Source organism: Phocoena phocoena, chromosome 1 (assembly GCF_963924675.1).
Source record: "Phocoena phocoena chromosome 1, mPhoPho1.1, whole genome shotgun sequence".
In the NCBI taxonomy this organism is placed as follows: domain Eukaryota; kingdom Metazoa; phylum Chordata; class Mammalia; order Artiodactyla; family Phocoenidae; genus Phocoena; species Phocoena phocoena.
Window position 1 is genome coordinate 20,988,689 of NC_089219.1, and position 16,320 is coordinate 21,005,008.

At 50.0% G+C, this 16,320-nt stretch overlaps 1 protein-coding gene and 1 pseudogene across 1 annotated transcript; both read left to right on the forward strand.

Moving 5' to 3' along the window:
• Positions 1–1,349: 1,349 nt before the first annotated feature.
• Positions 1,350–15,138, forward strand: NUDC (nuclear distribution C, dynein complex regulator). The gene is made up of 9 exons (XM_065883060.1): positions 1,350–1,532; positions 4,324–4,401; positions 11,397–11,600; positions 11,692–11,757; positions 12,536–12,655; positions 12,729–12,923; positions 14,142–14,225; positions 14,321–14,439; positions 14,873–15,138. The coding sequence occupies exons 1-9, from the start codon at positions 1,452–1,454 to the stop codon at positions 14,922–14,924; spliced, it is 999 nt and encodes a 332-aa protein (XP_065739132.1). The 5' UTR covers positions 1,350–1,451; the 3' UTR covers positions 14,925–15,138.
• On the forward strand, positions 1,958–3,184 carry LOC136129726 (cytochrome c oxidase subunit 5B, mitochondrial pseudogene; annotated as a pseudogene).
• Positions 15,139–16,320: the final 1,182 nt, after the last annotated feature.

Sequence of the window (16,320 nt, forward strand, 5' to 3'; positions counted from 1 at the left end):
TTCAAATTTTGCTGCGAAAGAGAACTGAAAATTGGGGTGGTAGGAGGAGAAGGTGGGTTCATAGAATAGTAAAAAAAGAAGTGACGGGCTTCACTGGTGGCACAGCAGTTAAGAATCCGCCTGCCAATGCAGGGGACACGGGTTTGAGCCCTGGTCCAGGAAGATTCCACATGCCGCAGAGCAATTAAGCCCGTGCACCACAACTACTGAGCCTGTGCGCCACAACTAATGAGGCCCACGCGCCACAACTACTGAAGCCTGCGCATCTAGAGCCCATGCTCTGTAACAATAGAAGCCACTGCAATGAGAAGCACACACACCTCAACGAAGAGTAGCCCCCACTCACCACAACTAGAGAAAGCCCACGCACAGCAATGAAGACCCAACGCAGCCAAAAGTAAATACATAAATAAATTTATTTAAAAAAAAAGTGACATTGAATTGCGTTTATAAGTTGAAAGGAATGATCCAGAAGAAAGAAGATTGTGATGCAGGAGATTTAGAAAAGGATAATAAAAGTAGAATCCCTGAAAAGACTAAGATGATGAAATTCAATACAAAAGTAAAGTGGTTGGCCTTAGATGGCTGGGACCCGTCCCGCACATTAATAGAATTGAACGTTGAATAAAGCACTCATCACATAATTTGCAGGGACCAGTTTAAAATGACAATGTGGAGTTTCTTGTTCAAAAATTATTGAGAATTTAAGAGGACTTCCCTGGCAGTCCAGTGGTTAAGACTCCACGCTTCCACTGCAGGGGGCAGGGGTTGGATCCCTGGCCGGGGAACTAGATCCCGCATGCCTCGGGGCCAAAAAAAAAATTTCAGGACTTCAGCAGAAGAGATTAACCCAAACACAGAGCCCTTATAAGCTCGGGGACCCTCCAGATTTGTATGGAGTATGTGATGATGCCGGAGGTGGGCTGTCATTCGGGCAAGTCCCTTCTCCTTTCTGGGCCTCAATTGACTCATTAAAGGGTTAGAAGAGATGACTAAGAACACTTTCCACTTCACTGTTCTACAAGCTGGGAGGTCATTCCCATAGGAACAAAGTTCGTGCCTTTTTAGCTTCCAAACCCGCAGGAGTTGGGCCCAGGGCTTTCTGGAAGGCTCCATAAAAAGCGTCTGGTGACCATAGCAACTCACACCAAACTCAGGGGCCCTCGTCTCCGCCCACAGCTTCACTGACGAGCTCGTTGATTGGCTTAGCACGTTGACCAATGGCCGGCGAAGCGGGCTGTTTGCCTCGCGATCAATGGCTGCAGGCCGGAAGAGAGGCGGGAAGAGAGAACAAGCAGGCGGGCCTGGGCGGCTGGGCGTGTGCGTGTTTCCGGCTCCGCTGCGGAAGGCCGAGAACTAGAGCGGCTGGGCCGGACGCGACCCTAAGGAGCGGAGAGCGCGGGACGCGTGTGCGGAGCTCAGATTTCGGAGTGAGGCTAGCGGCCGGCACGATGGGCGGAGAGCAGGAGGAGGATCGGTTCGACGGCATGTTGCTGGCCATGGCGCAGCAGCACGAGGGCGGCGTGCAGGAGGTAACGGCCAGTTCGGCGTTGGCTCGGCCTGGCCCACCCGGGATGCCCCAGCCACGCTCTCTCAGCCCTTCTCTGCCTTCAAGGGCCGAGATACACCGCTGGGCCTCGCGAGCTTTGGGATCCCCCCCGCATTCTTGCTGCACTCCAGCTTCCGGCCTGGCCTCCTTGCCTCAAGTCTTGCACTCGTGTCAGTCATGGGACCCCGGGGCCCCTCAGTAGTTCCTGTCTTAGCAGCTCGGCGTCCCTGCACCCGCCCCTGGAAAAGATCCAGAGTCTTGGGATCTCTCCCCGCCCCCCACGCTTTTTCTCCCACATACTTCTGGTCCCGTTTCTTTTCTGCTGGCCGCTCCCGAAGAGCATCCTTTAGGATGAACTGTTCTAGACATTGAGATTTGCATGTACCAAGACTTGGAACGAGCGGAAGAATGTGTGCGGTGTGTGGGGGTGGGGGTGGGGTGGTGATGTTAACACGTGGTCTTTTTAGGGCTTGAATGAGGGAATAGGAGACCTGTGTTCACAATTGTTCTACACCACCTATCAGCTTGAGACCGTTCCACGTCTCCAGGCCTCAGTTTCTTTCTTTGAGACAGAGCTACGAATCCTTATTTCCTGAATTTGTAGGAGAGTAGTCTTGAAGTGAAGGACAGTGAGGAATTCTCAGTAATCAGGCTTGAACATTCAGCAAGTATCTGTTGAGTGATTGATGTGTACAAGAACATAATTCATGCGTAGTGACCAGACCCGATAACACGTAGTGTATGAAGGATAAAAACCAACTAGTCGAGATTCTAGAGTTGGTTGTTTTGAACCATGGAAAGTTCAAAAGGTAGAAAAGCCTATCAAAATCAGTCTTTCTATAAAGAAACTGAAGGAACTTGCCCAAGATCATCCAAAAGGGTCCTGACCTAGAGGGGACCAGAATCCTTAGGCCAGTGTGTGCTTTCCACAGACCATTTCTGATTCTGTGTCTCTCTGGGGACAAGTTTTCATGGAGCTTTCCATTCCCATTCTCTCATTTAGGTGCCTGTGGTGGCCAAGGACTCCTAAGCCCTTTGAGGTGGGAAGAGTGCTATTAATTTGGAGATGTGAAAGGCTCCCATCCCCCACCCCCCTAAATTGTTGACACAGTTGGATTTGGGAGTGAGTTTGTTTTTGAGTGAATTGAAAAAGTGTCTAGAAGCAGGAATTGAAACCATTGAGATAAATTCTAGCATCAGATTTAGAACCACTCACTTGGCCAAATCAAAGGGCTTAGTTGGCGTGAAGGCTTCAAGGTTACTGTGCGGAGCTGAAGCGCTGGCCACGCAGGCCCTGAGGGCCCGCGGTCCCAGTAGAGTCTCCGTGGTGCACTCTATGGCGTCTGGAGGTGGTGTTCCTACTGATGATGAGCAGGCCACTGGGCTGGAGAGGGAGGTCATGCTGGCTGCACGCAGGGACTAGACCCATACAATATGCTCGCCCCAAAGGCAGCCTCAGGTACCAAGGAAGACCCTAATCTAGTCCCCTCCATCACCAGTAAGCGGATAGTGGGCTGCATCTGTGAAGAAGACAACAGTGCTGTCATCTGGTTCTGGCTGCATAAAGGCGAGGCCCAGCGATGCCCTAGCTGTGGAACCCATTACACGCCGGTGCCCCACCAGCTGGCCCACTGAGCCCCTGCACTAACTCACTCAAAATGTGATGTAAAGTTTCTTCTTTCCAATAAAGACTAGCCATTACATTGGCTTCTCCTCCAAAAAAAGAAGGGGGGCTTAGTTATATGTGCTAATCTTAGGTCACTACTAGGTCTTTTCATTCAGCAAAAATTTTATTGAGCATGTACTCTGAGTCAGATCTGGTGCTAGGCATTGGGGATGTAGACAAAGTCATGGTTCACAGTGCCTGCTTGTGAGGAGTTCACTCTCCCGCAGAGGGTCTCTCGCTCTGGGTGAGACACTGCTAAGCACCTCACCTCCATTACCTCCTTTGGTCCTCACAGAGGATCCTCACCTATATCCCTAGAAATAGGTCCTGCTGCTGGTTCTGTTTTATGGAGTTAAGAAGCTTTCCCAAGGCCATAGAGCTAATGTGTATCAGTCTGATACCCAGACCAATGCTCTTAAATGACTTGGCTGCACTGATAACCCAGCCAGAGTTAGTTGGTCTTAACCCTCTTTGTTTTTTTTTTGTTTGTTTGTTTTGTGGTACGCGGTCCTCTCACTGTTGTGGCCTCTCCCGTTGCGGAGCACAGGCTCCGGATGTGCAGGCCCAGCGGCCATGGCTCACGGGCCCAGCTGCTCCGCGGCATGTGGGATCTTCCCGGACCGGGGCACGAACCCGCGTCCCCTGCATCGGCAGGTGGACTCTTCCCCACCAGGGAAGCCCCTTTAACCTTCTTTGAAGTGGTTTCATTTGTTCCCCTCCTCCTAGCTCTGCCCTAGTAACTCAGCCAGTGCCACCCTGGATGGGCTTTTTATTTTGTGGAGAGGAAAGCTGGATCCCAGGTGTTTCAAGCCCTGGATGCAGAGGAGTGTCCAATATCCTCAGGCTGCTTCTAGCACCACAAAAAATGTGGAACACATATACACATGCACACAAGAAATGAGAAATCTGCCTTTCAGGTGATCTAGGTAAGGTTAGGCTAGGCTTCCTGGCAGAAGTGACTAAGTCAGGGCCTGTTTTCTCAGTGGGGAGGCTCGGGGCAAAACAGTCCAGTGCCAAGTTCCCTTCTAGACTAAGGAAGTTAGCTTCTGTGTAGGTGAGGGGCTCCCAATATGGCATCTCTACAGCTTTGGTCTTTGTCTTCTTTCAGCTCGTGAACACTTTCTTCAGCTTCCTTCGACGCAAAACAGACTTTTTCGTTGGAGGAGAAGAGGGGATGGCAGAGAAGGTGAGTGTTGGGGACCACTGTCCCTTGGGCAGCTCTGTTTCTCCAGAAGAAGAGCTTACTTGGCCTTCCTTTGGCATAATAATAACCTATAGCAGAAGTAAAATGCCAAGGGCAAAGAGTCGGGGAAGGGAAGCAAGCTGTCATTTATTGAAGCCCCTCTCCTTGCCAAGTGCTTTATCTGCCCTATCCCCATGGTCCTTTAGAAGTTTGAGAGGGGCAGATGTTACTATCCCCATTTACAAGTGAGGAAATTGGTCTGAGTTACGGGAGAGCCAGGGTTGTCCAAATATTTGAGCTGAGTTATGGGAGACCCAGGATTGGAGCCAGAGTCTGTTGTAAAACTGCCTTCTGCCCCTGACACCATGCTTTTTGGTTCCTTTTCCATTGAGGTTTTATCTAATTACCTAGCTGGGAGATGAGAGTAGGCAAATGTTAGAAATTGAGCTTAGAAGACAGAGATATAGGAAAACTCGAAGCCGGCTATCCTAGTCTTCCCAGATGCTATAAGCAAAAGTTCAAGGATTTGAGAATTGCAGGGTTTAAAAAAATTCTTTTTTTAAATTGAAATAGTTGATTTACAATCTTGTGTTAGTTTTCAGGTGTACAGAAAAGTGAGTCAGATATATATATATATACACACACACACACACACACGGAGATATATATATATATACTTTTTCAGATTCTTTTCCATTATAGGTTATTACAAGATACTGAATATAGTTCCCTGTGCTATACAGTAGGTCCGTTTTTTTTTTGTTTTTTTTTTTTTTGCGGTACGCGGGCCTCTCACTGTTGTGACCTCTCCCGTTGCGGAGCACAGGCTCTGGATGCGCAGCCTCAGCGGCCATGGCTCACGGGCCCAGCCGCTCCGCGGCACGTGGGATCTTCCCGGACCGGGGCACGAACCCGTGTCCCCTGCATCGGCAGGCGGACTCTCAACCACTGCGCCACCAGGGAAGCCCCAGGTCCTTGTTTTTTATCTGTTTTATATACAGCAGTGTGTTAATCCCAAACTCCTGGATTATCCCTCTTCCCCTTTCCCCTTTGGTAACCATAAGTTTCTTTTCTGTGTCCGTGAGTCTATTTCTGTTTTGTAAATAAATTCATTTGTATCACTTTTTAAGATTCCACACATGAGTGATATCACATGATATTTATCTTTCTCTGACTAACTTCAGTTAGTGTGATAATCTCTAGGTCCATCCATGGTGTTGCAAATGGCATTATTTCATTCTTTTTTATGGCTGAGTCATATTCCTCTGTGTGTGTGTGTGTACACACCATATCTTCTTTATCCATTCCTCTGTTGATGGACATTTAGCTTGCTTCCATGTCTTGGCTATTGTAAACAGTTCTGCAGTGAACATTGGGGTGCATGTATCCTTGAAGACCATGTTTTTCTCTGGATATATGCCCAGGAGTGGGATTGTAGGATCATATGGTAGCTCTATTTTTAGTTTTTTAAGGAACCTCCATACTGTTCTCCATAGTGGCTGCACCAATTTGCATTTCCACCAGCAGTGTAGGAGGGTTCCCTTTTCTCCACACCCTGTCCAGCATTTATTATTTGTAGACTTTTTGATGATGGCCATCCTGACGGATGTGAGGTGATTCCTGAGAATTGTGTTTTGTGGTATGGGTTCTGATACCTTGAACATCTTCTAATTCCTTAGGTTGTGATTATGTTTTTGAAGATTGGTAAATGATGTCACCTCACTGAACCGTGATTTTTATAACCTTGATATTTGTTTTCACTTAAATTTAAGAGACATAATAACAAGAAGGAGATTTTTTGCAAACTGCTTTCTGTGGCTTCAGGGTTCTAACAAGCTGAAATGCTTGATAATGTGTCTTGATGGTCTGAGGCTACTCTGTTATAGACACTTTGGCCTGGAGTAGGAGTCCTGGGTTCTTGGTCTAGCTGTGTGGCCTGGTTGATTTCCCACCAATTCTCTGGTCCTTTTAATCTTCACATCTGTAAAATGAAAGAAGGTGGACTCACTGACCTGTAGGGCCCTTTGTGGCTCAAATACTCTTTCTGTATTAGCACTAGCACCTCCCATTTTTCTGTGGGCCACGACCTTGTAATATCTGCATTCATTCATTTGTAAACTAATGTTTATTGAGCACTAAATACTTTGCCTGTGTTAGCTACTGTGACAGAGCCTTCAGGATTATAGAGGTGAATACAGACAATGGTCTTTGTTTTCATGGATCTCACAGTGTAGCCCCCTTACAAACCGCCCCGCCCCCCCAAAAAAAAGACAATGAAGAAGTGATGGGTGTTAGGGCGGAAGTGATGGGTGTTAGGGCGGAAGTCCTGGGAGCATAAAATGGGGACTAACCTAGGTTGGGGGCTCAAGGAAGACTTGATGAGAAAGAGGTGCCTGAGGTGTGAAGGATGAGTAAGATCGCAGGCGGAAGGGAGAGAGATGAATAATACTGAGAAGTGGTGTCTCAGGTGTCACGGGATGATGGTGTCACTGCTGCGTACTGGATGTCTGCTGGTCCCTCTTAGACCTCGTTACGCTCCTTGGCTCTTTGTTCCCTTAGAGTCAGCTCTTTCCCAGGAGGTTGGTCCGACTCTCAGGCAGGCAGAAATCTGTCTAGCCTTCCTGCCTGGTCTCCATTTGTAACACCGGTAACTTCTTTGTATTGGGGACCTACTGTGCACCAGGCCGCCAGATGCATCGTTTCCAAGTGCGTTGGTTAAGAACATGTTCTCTGGAGCTATAGGCAGATGTGAATGGGTCCTGGTCTCCCCCTCTTCCTGCTTGACAGCTGTGTGGTGTTGGGTGAATCACTTTCTGAGCCTCATTTTTCTTCCCTGGAAGAGGGGATAATCTTTCCCTCACAGGGCTGTTTTAAGGCTAAAAAGAGGTCATATAGTGTGGCTGGCACATGAGGCTCCAAGTTCACAGACCCTTTTTTTGGACCTCTTGGGGCCAGATGTGTTTTGGGGTTTAGAATTCATCGGATTTTAGGAGGCAGTACAGTGCATATATTGTACATTACGTACAGTAGCCCAGTCCAGGGGCCGGAGCAGCATCATGTAATGAAACATTAATATTTCTACAGAGAAATGTGTAGCAATATTTATACCAAGTGGGAGATATGGCTCCCACTGTAAATGACTGTAAATACCTTCATGCTACAAACTTAGAGAAATACAAAAATACTTTTAGTTTTTATAGCTTTGGGGCTAGGCATTATGGATTCAGATAAAGCCATAATGATCTAATCAGTATGTTATTGACATAGGAAGAGACGAATGGACTAGTGAAGCAGAATAGAGAATCCAGAAAAAGTCTAGCACGTATGAGGATTTAAGATGTGTCCCATAAGGTAGGTAATTCAGTTCAGTAGGCAAAGGACGATTTAATGATTCATGCTGCTACAACTGGCTACTGGTAAAAAAGCAAAACGTGTACCATACTGTACCATCTGTTTTACTCATATCTAAAAATGAACTGCAGGTCAAGAAGAGCTTAGTAAGGAAAGCTGGGCAACTATGTATAACCTTGTGTGGAGGAGACCTTGCAAGGATAGAAACCTGGAAACTACAGAATAAAAGGTAGCTGTTTGCTTCTTCTAACATAGAACACATGTGTGGCAAAAGAGACGTAATGACATATGAAGTCAGTTGAAAAACAATAGATCTGGAAAAGCATTGCAGAGGACATAAAATTTAATAGCCAACTTAATATGCAGGTAGTCTTGTAAATTGACAAGAAAAGGATAAACAGAAAAATGGGCAGTTCCCTGAAGAACATGTGAAAAGATGCTTAAATTCAGTAGTAATCAAGGAAATGGAGGAGAAAGAAACAGTGAGATGCCCTTTTTTTTCTGGTCAAACTGACAAAAATATTTTTTTAAAAATTGCTTACAGGGATGTGGAAAAAAGGGTACTCTTCAGACATTGCTGGTAAAAGTGAATTATCATAGCTGTTTAAAAACTTATTATAAAAGATGTTCAACATCACTAATCATTAGAGAAAGTCAAATCAAAATCACAATGAGATGTCGTCACCTCACACCCATTAGGATGGCTTCTATCAAAACCCCAGAAAACACCAAGTGTTGGCAAGGATGTGGAGAAATTGGAACTCTGGTGCACTGTTGGTGGGAATGTAAAATGGTGCAGCTGCTGTGGAAAACTATGGCGGTTCCTCAAAAAATTAAAAATAGGGCTTCCCTGGTGGCACAGTGGTTGAGAGTCCGCCTGCCGATGCAGGGGACGCGGGTTCGTGCCCCGGTCCGGGAGGATCCCACATGCTGCGGAGCAGCTGGGCCCGTGGACCATGGCTGCTGGGCCTGTGCATCTGGAGCCTGTGCTCCGCGGCGGGAGAGGCCACAGCAGTGAGAGGCCCACGTACAGCAAAAAAAAAAAAAAAAAAAAAAAAAAATTAAAAATAGAACTATCATATGATCCAGCAATCCCACTTCTGGGTGTATACCCCCCAAAATTGAGAGCAGGGTCTTAAAGAGAGATTTGTACACCCATAGCAACACTGTTCATGATAGCCAAGAAGTGGAAGCAACCCAAGCGTTCATTGATGGATGAATAAACAAAATGTCATGTATACACATAATATTATTCAGCCTTTTAAAGGAAGACAGATAAGAGCACATATTGAATGATTCCATTTATATGAAGTTCTAGAACAGGAGTGTGTCTTCTCCCTCAGATGTGTCCCCCTGCCCTATGGTCAGGATCAGGACCTCATGCCTTTGGGTTTAGCTTACATTTCCCTCTGGGGTCTCCCGGCCAGGCTGGTGGGAACCACCCTTTGCTCCCCTATCGCCCAGCCTAGGTCAGGGAGCGCTGTGTTCAGGTATGCCCACTGAGCAGTCTGGGGCTGTCTTTTAGAACTGGCCCAACCCTCCTTACCGCTTCCCCACTCTGCTGGTCTGTGGTTCCCAAAGATGTGTCCAGTGACAGAAGCTTGGCTCTGACAGCCTGCCAGTTGGTACTCCTGCGTAGGCTACGTGCTCCCAGCGATCTCTACGTGGGGCTGGGCCTGGGTAAAGCTGGTGGGAGGAGACTGGGAGGAGGGGATCAGAGGCTGCTGTCATTGGCCTTGACTGTGCCTGGTGGTTCAGCTCTGCCCTCATCTAACCTCCAGGAGCTAGGAAAGAACAGGACGGAATGGGACGTAACATGATTCACTGGAGCTGGAAGAGGGGATGGCTCCACTCCTGCCTCCCCTTGGCCACTCATTGGCAGATGGCTTGAGTTCAAGGTCCTGATTAGGGACTTGGGACCAAGGCCCCGTGGTGGAACAGCCTCTGCTGGCGTAATTGTGCCATGACTGATCCCTTCTGTTGAAGCAGAATGGCCTTCAGGTGGCTCATTTCTTTCTTACACACACCTCATTTTGTTAACCCATTTGGTTTGGGGGTTCTTTTGGTACCGTTTGACCTTGAAGAGTGTGGAGCTACTGAAGTGTGGCGTGAGGTTGGAGGTTTAAGGGTAAGAGGAGGAACTGGCCTCAAATGAATGAGAGGCCACAGGGCATTTGGCAGAACCCTAGATCTGGGAGCCCCTGGCTGACTCCAGTGACCCTGAGCCCCACGTGATTCCCCCCAGCTCTTGCAGGTCCCTTTCTCCCTGCAGCTGTGGCTCAGAGATTCTTGAAAGATGGTTTGTTGACCGCTGATCATGTGGTGGGTGCCCTGTGAGGCCTCCTCCAGGTGTGTGGGTTGACACAGAGTTGGGTTTCCTAAGTTGGGTAGATTCCTAGGCCTGCCAGAGGTGAAGAGGTGAAATTCAAGAGACACGTGAGCTGGTCCTGGAGGATGAGTAGGAGTTTGCCAGGCAACCTGGGAATTGGGGCAAGGACACTATAGGCAAAGAATAGCTATGTAAGACTGCTTTTAGAAATAAGATAGAAGCACAGAGAGATGACCTCAGGGTCACACAGGTAGGAGTAGACCAGGATCTCAAATGTAGGTGTGACTCTCATGTATGCACAAGAATTGGCCAGGAGGGCTTGTTACAAATACAGATTGCTGGGTCATATCCCCAGAATTTCTGATGCAGGAGGTCTAGAGTGGGGCCTGAGATTTAGCATTTCTAACAAATTCTGGGTGACGCTGTTGCTGTGGGTCAGGGGAGCGCACACTGAGAGCTGCTGGTGTAAAACATGAGGTAGAACCATTTCTCCCATCGTATTTTCATAGCAGAGAAGGTGCTTCTCCCCACCTTCCACCAGCTGACACTGAGTTAGCCTCAGCCAGGTGACACATGTCATGAGAGCTGATGAAACTGGGGCTCAGAAAGTGTCAAAGTTGTTTACTTGTTCAAGGCCACAGAGCCAGACAGGTGGCAACAGTATTGGGGTTGCTCTTGGGCAACAGGAGGACCAGCTAGCAGGATGTGCGTTGGAAGCATCCTGGGAAGGTTTCATGGGAGAGGTAGGATTTGAAATGGATAGCTTGCAGGCTGAGGAGAGGAGGAGACTACCTTTTCCCTCAAGAAAGGTCTCTCTGGCCTGAGAGCTGGGGAAAAGCTGCTCAGAGGGGCTGAGGCTGGAGCTCTGCTTCTAACAGCTTCACTCCACAATGAAGGACTTTTCAGAGCACTTATCATTTGGTCTGCACAACATCCCTGTGAGGTAGGGACTCATCCTTGCTGATAAGGAATCTGAAGCTCTTAACAGGTTAAGTAATTTGCCAAAAATACAGTAGCTAGTGCGTGACAAAGCCTGGATCAGAATGCAGTTTGTCCAGCTTCAGTGTTTGGTCTTAGTCCCTGGACTGCCTTGTTTTTTTTAAAGTGGTCGCTGTTTGTTGAAGCAGATTCTTTGCAGGTATTCTTACTACAACTCAATGATATAGGTGTGTATTAAATCCCATTTTGTAGATGTGGAAACTGAGGTTCTGAGTGCAGTGCCTTGCCCAGGCACTCAGCAAATAGGGATAGGACTGGCCTCACGTCTTGGGACATGTCCCGTCCCTTGATGCCTCATTGCCTTCTCTTCCTTCCTCAGCTTATCACACAGACCTTCAACCACCACAACCAGCTGGCACAGAAGGCCAGGCGGGAGAAGAGAGCTCAGCAGGAGACTGAGCGGCGGGAGAAAGCGGAGCGGGCAGCCAGGCTGGCCAAGGAGGCCAAGTCAGAGACCTCTGGGCCCCAGATCAAGGAACTGACTGATGAGGAGGCCGAGAGGCTGCAGCTGGAAATTGACCAAGTAGGAGTGGGCTTCTCTCCCCTGCCCCCCTGATCCCCATTGGCACTAGAAGTGGGTACCCTCTTGCCAAATGTTTTGCCCTTTGCTACAGAAAAAGGATGCAGAGAGTCATGAAGCCCAGCTCAAGAATGGCAGTCTCGGCTCACCAGGGAAGCAGGTGAGATGGACTGGGGCCGCTCAGGACTAGCAGGGGGCTTGGGAACTTCCGGGGACTCTTCAGCCTTTCCGTTTCTCTGGAAAGCCTTCCCCTTCCCCACCCCACCCCTCCTTAGCTTTGGGAATCCTCCCCATACTTCAAGATTCCACACTGGACCAAAGTGGGTTAAAAAAAACAAAACAAAACCCACTGGCTTTAAGCCTTGGCAGGAAAGCCCAAGAGCCAGGGAGGGCAGTGCCTGTCCAGGCACCATTTGGGTGGGCTTGGGTCCGTGGGCCCAGCCTGGCCCTTCATGTGGATTACTCTGACACGCCTGGGGCATGTTCCCCTCAGGGCTCCTCCCATTGACTTGAGTCCAGCTTCCCAGATAATCCTTGGGGCACTCATTTGGCTTTGCAGAGGTTCTGGTCTGAGACTAGGGTCTCAACCCTAGAGACACAGAAAAAAGAAGTTGATCATTTGTCAGCCTGGTTTTATTTTAGAACAGCCCTACTGACGGCCACCTCATGACCTGTTCTGTGCTGGGCTTTCTTCCTGAGTCCTTTGGCTTGAACTGCCAGCTGGGTGGGTCCCGTGGGCCCATCTCTGACTGTCACCGTCCCCCAGCTGTCACACGGTCTAGCAGTCTGAGCTCAGGCTCCTAGTGGGCCGTGGACTGGGCAGGGAACAGGTCTGTACTGTTCTGTGGCTGTATGCCCAGTGCCAGCCCTGGGCCTGGCCCAGTGGGGTTCAGTCTAGGTCTGTCAAGTAAGTAGCTGAGCACCCCAACTGTGAGCAGGAGGCTGAAGAGGCTGAGGAGGAGGAGGACGAGAAGGACAAAGGGAAGCTGAAGCCCAATTTCGGCAATGGGGCAGACCTGCCCAGTTACCGCTGGACCCAGACCCTGTCGGAGCTGGACGTGAGTGCAGGGGCTGGGGCTGAGGTGAGGGAGCCAGCCCGGGGCCCCTCCTGACTGCTCCTGCCCCGTGCAGCTGGCAGTGCCCTTCCCCGTGAACTTCCGGCTGAAGGGGAAGGACGTGGTGGTGGACATCCAGCGGAGGCGCCTCCGGGTGGGGCTCAAGGGGCAGCCGGCGATCGTGGACGGGGAGCTTTACAACGAGGTGAAGGTGGAGGAGAGCTCGTGGCTCATCGAGGACGGCAAGGTGGTGACGGTGCATCTGGAGAAGGTGCGAGAAGCCCCGTCTCCTGGCCTGTGTTGTGACTTAGGGAGGGGGGCTGCTCATGAACTCGGAGACCGTGCTGGGGCCCTGATGGACATACCTTTTTTAATCCCCACAACGAGACTTTTAAAGTAGGTCTGTCTAGTTTTAGAGTCAGGAAAAGGGTAGCTCAGAGATTTGCCCAGGCTTTTGCTTCTAGGAGGAGGTGGAGTTGGGATCAGAACTGTCCTTAGTACCAAAGCCTTTTCCTTTCCATTAGGTTTGTACATGCATTCAATTCAACAAATACTTGAACACCTACTACGTGCCAGAGACTGTTCTAAGCACTGGAGAGAGAACAGTGAACAACACGTAGAAAACTGTGCCCTGAGGAAGCCTATGTTCCCTCCCTTACACCCTCAGAGAGCTGGGATTACAGACACCAGTAAACGAATGTGGTCTCTGTAAAGTGCCAGGGGTCCAAGGAAGGCATCCATGGCACATACCACCTGACCCAGCCTACCTGACTGGCCTTGGCTGCCTCTGTGCCCTTGCACTTGCATTTCCTCCCACCTGGAATGTCCTTCCCTGCTTTTTAATGTGGTTTACTGCATGTCCATAAAGGCCTAGCCCATCCATGTATTGCTCTGACCTCTCCCTCCATGCTGGATGAATATCTCCCTCTGTACTTTTTTTTTGGTATAAATTTATTTTATTTATTTATTTATTATTTTTTGGCTGCGCTGGGTCTTCGTTACTGCACATGGGCCTTCTCTAGTTGCGGCCAGTGGGGGCTACTCTTCATTGCGGTGCGCGGGCTTCTCATTGCGGTGGCTTCTCTCGTTGCGGAGCATGGGCCCTAGGCGCCCGGGCTTCAGTAGTTGTGGTGCATGGGCTTAGTTGCTCCGGGGCATGTGGATCTTCCTGGACCAGGGATCGAACCCGTGTCCCCTGCATTGGCAGGCGGATTCTTAACCACTGTGCCACCAGGGAAGTCCTCCCTCTGTACTTTATTCTTTCCGTTATCATGCTGATGTGTGACTGTCTCCGTGTCTGTCTCCCCCAGCCACTGGGGAGGGCAGAGGTCTTGTTCATTTGCACCCTAGGTCCCAGTACAGGCCTTCGCAGGTCCCCAGTGCAGGACGTGGATGGGAGAGAGTTTGGTGCTGGAAGGGTTGGGTGGTTGTTCCCAGGGCACAGAGCAAGCCACCACCCATCCCCCGGTGGTCCTCCTCTTCCTCTCAGATCAACAAGATGGAGTGGTGGAGCCGTTTGGTGTCCAGTGACCCCGAGATCAATACCAAGAAGATCAATCCTGAGAACTCCAAGGTGAGCCCTGGCCGGTTGGAGGAGCTTCGGTTGGGAGGTGAGGGGCCTAGGTGGCCCCAGAGCTTCACCCATCCCTGTCAATGCCTGCCCCCCAGCTGTCAGACCTGGACAGTGAGACCCGCAGCATGGTGGAGAAGATGATGTACGACCAGAGACAGAAGTCCATGGGGCTGCCCACCTCAGATGAGCAGAAGAAACAGGAGATTCTGAAGAAGTGAGCAACTGAGAGATGGGGGTTTGGGGAAGGTGTCTGGGGCTTGGACCTGGGTGACAGCAACGAGTGTGTACTGAGCGGAACACAGGAGCTGCCCTGCCCCTTCCAGGATGAGCCAGCCAAGTTTATGGCTTTATAGCCTTGGCTTGCCTCCCGTAATCACTTGGTGAGGTCATCTTGAGGGCAAGGCCACCTCAGGGTAGGAAGGGGTAACAGGCGGTCATTGTCACCGACAGAAAAACAGTGCCAGTGTTGGCACCTCAGCTTTCAGCCTCAGGTCCTCCAGTGGGCCTTAGAGAGAGTCCTTGGGGCCTGGCTCCAAGTTGCTCAGCGTTCTAAAGAGTTTAGACCTCATGTGGGGAGCTAAGAGAAAGGGACTAATTTGGGGGAGAGGGATGGCCTGTTTCACCTTCTTCCTACTTTCCCTCCCCAGGTTCATGGATCAGCATCCAGAGATGGATTTTTCCAAGGCCAAATTCAACTAGCCCCTGTGTTTGCCTCCCTGAACTCTTGGGGCTGAACTCCCAGCTACCCACCTTCCTTTCCCACCCTTCCCTGGGACTTGTGGGCCTCAGGGCTGGGGCAGGCATGGGGCTGGCCCACACAGGTCTGAGGGCATCATGGGAAAAGGGCTGGGGCCTTGGGGGTGTCTTGTTCCATTTGGCCTGCTGTTACACATTAAAACTATTTACCCAATTCCACCTGTGTCCTCTCTTCCCTCTGGCCTTTCCCTGGGGGACAGGCCTCTTATGGCTGATGCTGGGGTCTGGGGGCTTGTCTTCTGGCCCAGGTTCTGCCATGTGATCAAGGGCAAGTCCTTGCCCCTCCCTGGGGCTCGGTTTCTCATTACTTAAATGGAGGATTTAAACAAGGCTTTTAGTCTGTGTATGATTCTGAGCAAAAGTGGCCAAAGGGACCAGAACATATGTCAGATTCTCACAGGGGCCCATGACTCAGCAAAGTTTAAGACCAGCCCGGCTTGATTCCATTTTCATCTCTAAGACAATTTCCCACAGCAATGGGTCTGTCCTCTAGCCCTGGAGCAAGTGTTTCTAAAACTACACTCTTATTTCCCAGGGGCAGAGAGCAGCAAAGGCTGGGGAACCGCCCAGGCCTCAGATTGGCTGTGTGTGTGGTGGGGATCTGGCCGGGAAGGCAGGGTGAAGCCCAGTGGAGCCTGTTGTGTGTCTCTGACCTGGACCTCTGCAGATTTTAGGGCTTCACAGAGTGAGCCACCGAGGGAGTGCCAGGGCTGGAGAGGTGTTCCCTTCGGTCCACATCCAGCCACCAGAGCTGACCCTTTGGTGGGAGAGTACAGGTCACAGTGCAGGGTGCCACAGAGGTCATGGTTACAGCAAGAATGTCTAGGTTGGCTTGGCCAGGGTGCTATGCTCTGTGGGCCGTGGGTGATCCCTGAATTTCTGGAACACAGCATGTCTGTCCTTTTGGCATTTCAGAATAGCTTGTTAAAGATTTAAAGAAGGTATGCAGTGTTTGGCTTTGTCTGTTTACCAAACTTATAAACCCTCTTTCCCGGGAATGCCAGTAGTAGTTCCCAAGGCTAAGCTTGGAAAATTGCGCTCTCGGGCCAAGGCTAAGGTGGAAGGACTGTGGCATCACTCTCCTACTCTGTCCAGCAATATCCCTGAGCTTCAGTACCCTGTGGTCATTTTTTCTTTTCTTTCTTTCTTTATTGGATGCATTGGGTCTTCGTTGCTGCACGTGGGCTTTCTCTAGTTGCGGTGCGCGGGCTTCTCATTGCGGTGGCTTCTCTTACTGCGGAGCACAGGCTCTAGGCATGTAGGCTTCAGTAGTTGTGGCGTGCGGGCTTAGTTGCTCTGTGGCATGTGGGATCTTCCCCGACCAGGGCTCGAACCCATG